Source organism: Anolis sagrei, chromosome 3, assembly GCF_037176765.1.
Source record: "Anolis sagrei isolate rAnoSag1 chromosome 3, rAnoSag1.mat, whole genome shotgun sequence".
In the NCBI taxonomy this organism is placed as follows: Eukaryota; Metazoa; Chordata; class Lepidosauria; order Squamata; family Dactyloidae; genus Anolis; species Anolis sagrei.
This window is the reverse complement of record NC_090023.1, coordinates 119,802,447-119,812,125: the sequence shown is the minus strand read 5'-3', so window position 1 is coordinate 119,812,125 and position 9,679 is coordinate 119,802,447. Positions and strand designations below refer to the sequence as shown.

The following is a 9,679-nucleotide window of genomic DNA, read 5'->3' as shown; positions in this document are numbered from 1 at the left end:
CCCTATGACTTCCCCTCACATGTTTATATATAGCTATCAAGTCTCCTCTCAGCCTTCTCTGCAGGCTAAACACGCCCAGTTCTTTAAACCACTCCTCATAGGACTTGTTCTCCAGGCCCTTGATCATTTTAGTCACCCATCTCTGGACATATTCCAGCTTGTCAACATCTCCTTTCAATTTTGGACAGAGTATTCCAGATGTGGTCTAACCAAGGCAGAATAGAGGGGTAGCATGACTTCCCTGGATCTAGACACTATACTTATTTATGCAGGCCAAAATACCATTGACTTTTTTGCCACCACATGACATTGTTGACTCATGTTTAACTTGTTGTCCATGAGGACTCCAGGATCGTTTCCACACATACTGCTCTCGAGCCAGGTGCCCCCTCTCCCCCGCTCTGTGTCTTTGCATATTTTTTTGGCCTAAGTGGAGTATCCTGCATTTGTAACTCTTGAACTTCATTTGGTTAGTTTTGGCCCATCTCTCTAATCTGTTACTCTCTCACTACCCTGTCTCACTATTCTGCCATCTTCCCTTCCTTCGAACCCCCAACTGTGCCTGATTTAAACCCCAACTGTGCCAGCCACTGATGTCCCAGACTCATGCCTCTCCTTTCACTATCCCTTTGCTAACTTTCTTCACTTCAACCTCCTGCCAACTGATCACTTCTAGACCAATCTTCCCTGCTACTTTAAACAGAGGACTGTTAGAAAAGCACTCACTGTGATGCCCCTGTGGGGTAAGGGGAGTAAATCATGGTGAGATGGAGGGCAAAAGAGAGAAATATAATGAAGACGCGATGCAAAAGAAGGCAGAAAGAAAAAGAAAGAGGAACAAAAAAGGAAGGGAAGCAAGGCAACTATGGAGGATGCTTCCACTCTTCACCTTAAGGCAGCATTTCTTGACCTGGGGGACAGGATCTCTTTGGAAACAGACAATGAATCCTTCCACCAAAAGCCCTCCTTCACTGTGAGTGGGGGTTCTGTGTGGGAAGTTTGGCCAATTCTATCATTGGTGGGGTCCAGAATGATTTTAATTGTAGGTGAACTATAAATCCCAGAAATTACAACTCCCAAATGTCAAGATCTATTTTCCCCCAAACTCCACCACTGTCTGCATTTGGGCACATTGAGTAGCTGTGCCAAGTTTAATCCAGATCCATCATTCTTTGAGTCCACAGTGCTCTCTGGATGTGAGTGAATGACAATTCCAAAATTCATGGTCAATGCCCACCAAACCCTTCCAGTATTTTCTGTTGGTCATGGGAGTTCTGTGTGCCAAGTTTGGTTCAATTCCATCGTTGGTGGAGTTCAGAATGCTCTTTGATTGTAGGTCAACTATAAATCCCAGCAACTACAGCTCCCAAATGACAAAATAACCCCCCCCCCCCAACCCCAACAGCATTCAAATATGGGCATATTGGGAATTTGTGCCAGTGAATGAAAATACATCCTGCATATCAGATATTGGCATTATGATTCATAACAGTACAAAATTACAGTAGCAGCAAAAATAATTTTATGGCTGGGGGTCACCAAACATGAGGAACTGTAGTAAGGAGTTGTGGCATTAGGAAGGTTGGGAATCATTGACCTAAAGTGTTTTCCACATTGCCTAATAGATCTGTGGGCTACATTGACTGTAGACAGGAAAAAAGTCCAAGCAAGCATCATGAGGTACTTTTCTTCAGAGGTGATCTGGGCTCTCCTACCACCTGACACAGGAGGAAAAGTGCTGTGGCTGCTACTCGCTCAGCCCCATCCTGCCTCCTTGCTTCAGAGGGCCAAAGTCCACTGCACACACCCCATGCCCACATTTCCCTTTGCTCCACCCCTTCTTCCAACTGGGTCCCTTGTGTCATTGGGGCTGCCTCACACCTTTCCCTCTTCTTCCCTCCCTCCCTCTTTCCTTACCTCTTACTTTTGCCTGCATACCAAAAAAAAAAGTCAATTCTTGGACTTCTGCCATAGGAGGCAGGCAGAGAGACAGGTGGACTCTGCCCACATCTACTCTAACCCTGGGCATGGGATTCACTGAGGTGCTGTAGCTGGAGGTTGGTGGGTTTCAGAGCGGAAGATCTGCAGAAAGGCTTGGCTGTCCAAAGAATACAGTAGAAGGAGAGAGAGGGGGGAGAGAAGGGGGGGAAGAGTTGAGAGCTGCCTTTCTGACTTCCCGCGTCCGTCCACCCACTCTTTTCCAGCCCGTCCTCTGGCGGCTCTTCTTCTCCCTCCCAGCCCAAGTTGGAGGCAAACTTCCCCCCTTGGAGCCCATGCCATTGGAGAAAGGCAGAGGCACCATCCTGGGAGAGGATCCAAACCGGGGAAAGGAGGGGAGGCAAGGAAAGCAGGGGGAGCTCCGGGGTCTCCTTTACCGCAGAGAGGAAAAGGAGGCGGCGGGGAAAGAAGGGGGGGGGGGCGCCTCTGCATCAGCCGAGATGCAACTGGTTTTTCTGGGCTCGGAGCCATTCCGCCAAAGCGACGGAGGGAGACCATCCCAGTGGCTTCGCAGAGCCCAGGAGACCTTGTGACAGGCCCCGTCCCTTTCCTCCGCCGCCTTCTCGCCTCTCTCTCCCCCCTGGCGCCACTTAAGGCAGAAACGATGCTCTGAGAGTCGCAAAGAAAAGGTAAGAGGATCTTTGCCCCTCGGTTGCCTGTCTCCCTTTCTTTCCTCAGGGGGGGAAGCAGGAGTCCCTCACGCCGCTCCATCGACGCCTCTTTCTCTTTTTCTCCACTCTTTTTCTCGAGCAGATGGAGGAAAGAAGATTGCTCTCCTCTCCCGGGCAGTTCAGGGGACTCCTCCGCCGCAGCTGAAGTCACTGAAAGGAAAAGAAAAGAAAGAGAGAGAGAGAGAGAGGCAGGAAGACGCCACAGGAGGAGGAGGAGGAGGAGGAGGAGGAAGAGGAAGGAGAGGAGGAAGGAGGGGGCGCCGAGTTAAAGCCCAGGAAAGACGCCAAATGCAGCGTGACAAGGCTGGCTCTCCACCGCAGGGAGAAGGCAGAGAGGGAGGCCGAGAGGGAGCGAGGGGCGAAAATGGCGCGCCGCACCGCCTCCTCCTCCTTTGCCTCCTCCTCCTCCTCCCGCGGCTAGGCGCTTGACAACCGGACGTCGAGGCCTCTCCGGAGAAGGGCGGGCTCGAGGCCATGCTCAACTTTCCCTTCCGCGCCAGGATCCAGCACCGCTCCGCCGCCAAGCCCCGTTTCCCTTGAGCCCCTCTCCCTCGCCCCTGCCTCTGCCTCTGCCTCTCTCGGCTTCGGATGGATCGGGGCCACTGCGGGAAGCACCGGAGCCCCTGAGGCGCGAAGAAGGAAGGAAGGAAGGAAGGAAGGAAGGAAGGAAGGAAGGAAGGAAGGAAGGAAGGAAGGAAGGAAGGAAGGAAGGAAAGAGAAGCGAGAGAGGGAGGGAGAAAAGGGTGGGAGGAGAGGAAGGAGACGGAGAGCGAGCGAGGGAAACGGAAGAGAGAGACTGAGAGAGAGAGAGAGAGAGAGAGGAGGGAGGGAAGGAAGGAGGGGGCGACAGCGAGGCAGAAGGCGGCCAAGGGAGAGAGAGCCATGCACGGAGCCCTGAGGCCAGCGCGGCGGGAGGCTTCGGGCCGCGCCAAGGCTTGGGCGTCCGGGGCGTGATTTCAGCACCTTGGACAGCCTCCCGGGCGGAGGAAGAAGCAGCAACAGCAGCGGCGGCGGCGGCGGCGGGGCAAAGGCGAGGCGCGAGCAAGGTCAGTCCGGAGCCCGAGCCATGCCCAGGGGGGCCTTTCTGCTCTTCTTCTTCTTTCCCCTCCTCCTGCTCCCTCCTCCGCTGCGCCCCCAGCCCCTCGCCTCTGCAGCGGCTCCTGCCGAGTCCTCCTAGGCGCCAGGTCGCTGCTGCTGCTGCTGCTGCTCCGAGAGAGAGAGAGAGAGACTTGGCTGCTTTGAGCCCAGGAAAGAGAGCGGGGCTTCCTCTTCATGCCTGGCGGTCTCCTTGGGCAAAGGGGAGCCCTGGAGGGGACAGAAAGGGGCCTCCAACTTGGCCCCCTCCCCTTCTTCCTCCTCTCCTTTTGCGGATATGATCGCTGACTGGAGCCCGGGCTGTTGCAGCGCTTGGAGGGGGAAAGAGGGCTGAGAGGAGACCAGGCTGTGCCCCCTACCTTCCCACCCCCTTTCCCCCATTTCACCCCTTTGCCAACGCCGCTGTTTGGCTTTCTTTTTCTGGCCCTTCCACCACTTCATCCTCTCCTCCCTCCTTCCCCTTTTTCTTTCCCCCCTTTTTTCCCTCTTGAAGATGGTTCGGGCATTCCAAGCCTGGAAGGAACTTCCTTAACTGCGATACCAGCGCCGAGTGCTTTCTCTCTCTCTCTCTTTTTCCTCCTCATCTTCCTCCTCCTCTTCCTCCTCCTTGGCCAGTGTGTGTGTGTGTGCTGTGCAGACGAGGCGCGCTCCAGCTCGGGGATGACTCGCCGGGTGTAAAAATGCTGCTTTGGATCCTCTTGCTGGAGACGTCGCTTTGTTTGGCCGCCGGGAATGTGACCGGGGACGTTTGCAAAGAGAAGCTCTGCTCCTGCACCGAGGTCGAGGGCGACCTGCACGTCGACTGCGAGAAGAAAGGCTTCACCAGCCTCCAGCGCTTCTCGGCCCCCACGTCCCAGTTCTACCATTTGTTCCTCCACGGCAATTCCCTCACGCGCCTCTTCCCCAATGAGTTCGCCAACTTCTACAATGCCGTCAGCCTCCACATGGAGAACAACGGCTTGCACGAGATCGTGCCGGGGGCTTTCCTGGGCCTCCAGCTCGTGAAGCGCCTCCACATCAACAACAACAAGATCAAGTCCTTCCGCAAGCAGACCTTCCTGGGCCTCGACGACTTGGAGTACCTCCAGGCCGACTTCAACCTCTTGAGGGACATCGACCCGGGGGCCTTTCGGGACCTGAACAAGCTGGAGGTGCTCATCCTGAATGACAACCTCATCAGCGTCCTGCCGGCCAACGTGTTCCAGTATGTGCCCATCACCCACCTGGACCTGCGGGGCAACCGCCTGAAAACCTTGCCTTATGAGGACGTCCTAGAGCAGATCCCAGGCATTGCGGAGATCCTGCTGGAGGACAACCCTTGGGACTGTACCTGCGACCTGCTCTCCCTGAAGGAATGGCTGGAGAACATCCCCAAGAATGCGCTGATTGGCCGGGTGGTCTGCGAAGCCCCCACTCGCCTGCAGGGCAAGGATTTAAATGAGACCACCGAGCGAGAGCTGTGCAGGAAGAATCGGGTGGACTCCAGTTTGGCAGCTCCTCCAGCAGAGGAAGAGACCTGTGAGCCAGGCCCCATCCCCACTCCCTTTAAGGCCCAGGGCAAGGAGGACCCGGCCACCCCTGGCTCCGCTCCTCATGGAGGCACCAAGATCCCTGTCAATTGGCAGATCAAGACCAGGCCCACTGTGGCCAGCTCAGTGCTCAGTGCCAAAGGCAAGTCCTCCACCAGCACACCTTGCCCTGCCACCTGTTCCTGTCATCAGATCCCTGGTGGATTCAAGGTGAACTGCAACGAAGGCAACATCAGCAGTCTGGTGGACCTGAAGCCCAAGCCCGCCAATGTGCACGAGCTCTTCTTAAGGGGCAACAAGATCCACACAATTCGGAAGTCGCATTTTGTGGATTATCGGAAACTGAACCTGTTGGACTTGGGCAACAACAACATTGCCACCATGGAGAACAACACTTTCAAGAACCTTTTGGAGCTGGTGTGGCTGTACATGGACAATAACTACTTGGACATTCTGTCTCGGGAGAAGTTCAATGGCCTGCAAAACCTTGAGTACTTAAACATGGAATTTAACGTCATCCAACTGATCATGCCTGGGACATTTAATGCCATGCCCAAACTGAGGGTCCTCATCTTGAATAACAACCTACTGAGGTCCCTCCCTGTTGACGTCTTTGCTGGGGTTTCTCTGTCCAAGCTCAGCATCCACAACAACTATTTTTTGTTCTTACCAGTGGCAGGTGTACTCGACCAGCTCACCTCAATCACTCAAATAGATCTGCATGACAACCCATGGGACTGTAAGTGCCCTATCGTTCCTTTCAAACAGTGGGTAGAGATGTTGAGGCCCAAGGTAATGATGAGTGACCTGAGATGCGAGACACCAGAAGAATTCTTCAAAGAGGATTTTGAATCCCTCTCCAATGAGGCCATTTGCCCTCAACTGAAAGCCTTGCCTACCTTGACTTCTGCTCACAAGAACAGCACTGGCTTGGCTGAGACTGGGACTCACTCCAACTCCTACCTGGAGACCAGCAGAGTCTCCATTTCAGTGCTGGTGCCTGGCCTTTTGTTAGTCTTTGTCACCTCTGCCTTCACAGTGGTTGGCATGCTGGTCTTTATCTTGAGGAACCGGAAACGCTCCAAGAGGAGGGATGCCAACTCCTCTGCCTCTGAGATCAACTCCTTACAGACAGTCTGTGACTCCTCCTACTGGCACAATGGACCTTACAATACAGATGGAGCCCATAGGGTATATGACTGTGGCTCTCACTCCTTATCAGACTGAGACACAAGAGTGGGAACATACAAAAATAAAAATATTCAAATCATATATGGGCAATCAGTTCAACTTCAGCAGCTAGCAACCTCAGTTCCCCTCCAGTGGTTCAACAGCTCCTTTCCCGTGATCTGTGCATTGCTGTCTCGTCCATTGGTGTGAATGGACCACAACAAGGGATGAGGCTTAGCCTGCCTAAAGCTACCTTCTGGTGACTAAAGCTACCTTCTGGTGATAAATACCCAACCCCACTCACCAAACTGGAGGGAAAGTTTTGAGTGGGAGCTTGCTTTTTCCCCCTCCCCATTCTCCTACCTGCCTAGTCCCAACTTGAGGCTTTGCTTGGTGTAACTGTGCATAGCTAATGAGAAGGAAAGAAGGATCTACTGAAAAAGCCAATGGCAGCTCAACATGGAAGCAAGACCCACAGAGAGAACACACTCTCTTGCGGATGACCTACAATGACCAAGTGGATTTAGTGGCTGTACGTGATGGGGAGAAAAAGACTCTCACTAGTGCTCTCCTCGCTGTGAACAAGGCAGGAGTGTCCAGTTGCACGAAGGCATGAATGTATTGTAAATAAGTAACTCTGATCTAGAACAAACCAACCAACCCAAGTTGCTGCATGGTTCGCATGGATACAAACTACCCAGGGACGCTCCAGCCCCAAATGGAAGCAGCGTCCAGTTCACCTCGTCCTCCCTCTTACCTGATAAGTTCCATCGTATCAAACTTTCTATATACAAAATACAGTATAATAAGAATAAAAAAGTGCCATTTCGCCATTATTTTTGTGTGATTGCTAGGCAGTAGAGATCGTCCTTTTACTGTGAAACAAACAAGGAAAAATGTAAAGATTTTATTTAAGACATGTTTGCATGGCTATATTCTCATGGGTTCAGGTTTTTGCATTTGGGGTGGGGGAAGATTACTTTTGGGGGCACATTTTCTCTCTGTTGGCGGGAGGGAGGAGGGGGCTGGTTTGCTTCTGGTTCTTTTTGAGTTTCCTTTGGGGGAAAAAAAAATCACATCTCAAATAATGCCTTTCCATTTGAATGTAAAACCAAACAAACATGAAAAGAATACCCACAGCTGGTGATAAAAATGTTAGAATGTTAGAATTCCTTTTTTAATGAAAGGAAAGGAAAACAAGAACACGAATATCAGAAGCAGCGAAGCACGACCGCTTAGTGCCACCTGAGTGCTTAAGCTGCAGAGTTCAATGGCAAAAGATTTTTGTGCTCTTCTCCATCTCAATCGTTAAAAAAACAAACCAATGAGGGGAGAGGGGGATATCTGAGCTGAGAGGGGCAGGGGAAGCAAAGGAGACTTACTCATCCTATTTGAGGATTTTATAATGGCATATTTTTTCAGTATTAAAGTGAAAATGTTTTCAAAGCTTGGGTCACTCCTATTTTTTTTAATTGCCCCCTCACTCTTGTGTCATTTTCTTATTTCAAGGGGGATTTTTTTTTACTGTATTGTGTTGTAATTTTAGTGGTGCCAGAATGAGTCTTGGGGGGAATTGCTTTGCTTTCATTCAAGTGCAGTGTCCTGCAGTGTGCTTCCTTCTGGTTCTAAACCATATAAATTTCACTCAGCAGTGGTCCCCCTTCCCCTCCCCCTCCCCTCCCTTCCCTTCCCTTGAATGCAGCACTGAAATCCTTTATTAATACTGGGTATGCTATTGGTGGTGCCAATGCCGCTGCTGCTGCTGCCGCTGCACACTGCAGATAGATGAGGGAGGTGGGTGGGAATTTGATTTAATTGACTCTGCCTTAGATCACTCTCATTAATACAGGGACCAGACTTCATTGGGCAGCAATTCTTTAAACTGGATGATGGACAGGCTAGGGTGCTGGTGGCAATTGGGCTCCAACATCTGTTAGAGATGGAGCAAGAAAAAGAAAGAGGGGGAGAGAGGAGAGGTAAACTAATTGGTGATGGAATCTCCTAACCTCCTTTTTTCACCTCTGAGTCCAGTCACCTTTTAGGTCTTGGAATAAATCCTTCTGTGCCCCCTTCTGCCAGACCTGAGCTCATTGCCTTTGATTTCCCTTGCACAATAGGCTGGCCCTTAACTAGGTAATACATGCCAAGGAACACCCCCCCCACCCCCACCCCCACAAAAAAATCAATTGCAGCTTCCTTCGCTGAAAATCCCAGTGGAGAAATGAAAGATTTCAGTCACGTTGCTTCTGGCTTTCTGCAGGCAGAGAATCCTTTTAAAGAGGAGAAGCACTGGAAGGGACGAAGCGCAACTTCAGAAAGAACAGATGGGGATGTTGGTGTAAAATATACATATTTTGGCTCCCTTTTTTGTGCATATAGGTGGTGAAAGGAAAAGAAAAAGGAAATGAGGGAGAGGAAAATGACAGAGGGAAATGAGGCACTCTACAATCAGTTTGTAAAGAGCTGAAGTGTTACTGGGAGCGCTGTAGAGATGGGAACTGAATAATATGCCAAGAGTATATGGGAACTTCCTCAATTTTGTCTTGCTATTTCATATTGTTTGTATAACCTTTTTGGTAATAAAACAAAAAAGCCCTGTTGCTTTGTATAAAGTATGGCTACTTAAAAAAAGTCCCTTTACTATTTATTTTCCTGATTTGGGAGGTTTGAATCTGAATATTGTGTGGATAAAGACTTCAGTGTTGAGGTCTCAATCGGCTTAATCAGTGTATTTTTTAAACACATTCCATTAAAATCTGCTCAAGGTACCATTCATTTGCTAGGGATACCTAGCAACTAACAGCTTACAGTTTGAGTCACAGTGCTGGTTATGAATGTATCATCAGTAGCATAAATACTTAAAGGACTGACAGTGGAGGTAAAAATACAGCTTGGAGAAACAGTGGTGGTTAGACGTAACTCATACTGATTTGTGAATGTAACAGGACTACAGAACTTAACAGCATCCCAATTGTTCTGCCATTTGGTATTAGAAAACTTCACATTATATTGCTTTTGAAAGACAAACGAGTTAAACTTTATAAGAATTTTATGTAAATAGATTTTTGAGTAAAACCCTTAAAGGTATTTTTATCTTTCTAGACAAAACTCAACAAAAGCATTGCCACATTGATTACTATATAGCTTTTCAATCCACTGCCACCCAAAACATGAACACCTTTCAGTTAATGCCATTTACCATTTACTCGATTACCT

At 50.1% G+C, this 9,679-nt stretch overlaps 1 protein-coding gene across 1 annotated transcript; it reads left to right on the top strand.

The window, feature by feature from the left end:
• Nucleotides 1-2,391: 2,391 nt before the first annotated feature.
• On the top strand, nt 2,392-9,063 carry SLITRK1 (SLIT and NTRK like family member 1). Its single transcript, XM_060769508.2, has 2 exons — nt 2,392-2,627; nt 2,752-9,063. Exon 2 carries the CDS (start codon nt 4,445-4,447, stop codon nt 6,518-6,520), a length of 2,076 nt encoding a protein of 691 aa, XP_060625491.1. The 5' UTR covers nt 2,392-2,627; nt 2,752-4,444; the 3' UTR covers nt 6,521-9,063.
• The last annotated feature ends 616 nt before the right edge of the window (nt 9,064-9,679 follow it).

Bases quoted from the DNA above. Each gene is read 5' to 3' on its own strand.
- SLITRK1 (XM_060769508.2), top strand. From the start codon at position 4,445: ATGCTGCTTTGGATCCTCTTGCTGGAGACGTCGCTTTGTTTGGCCGCC.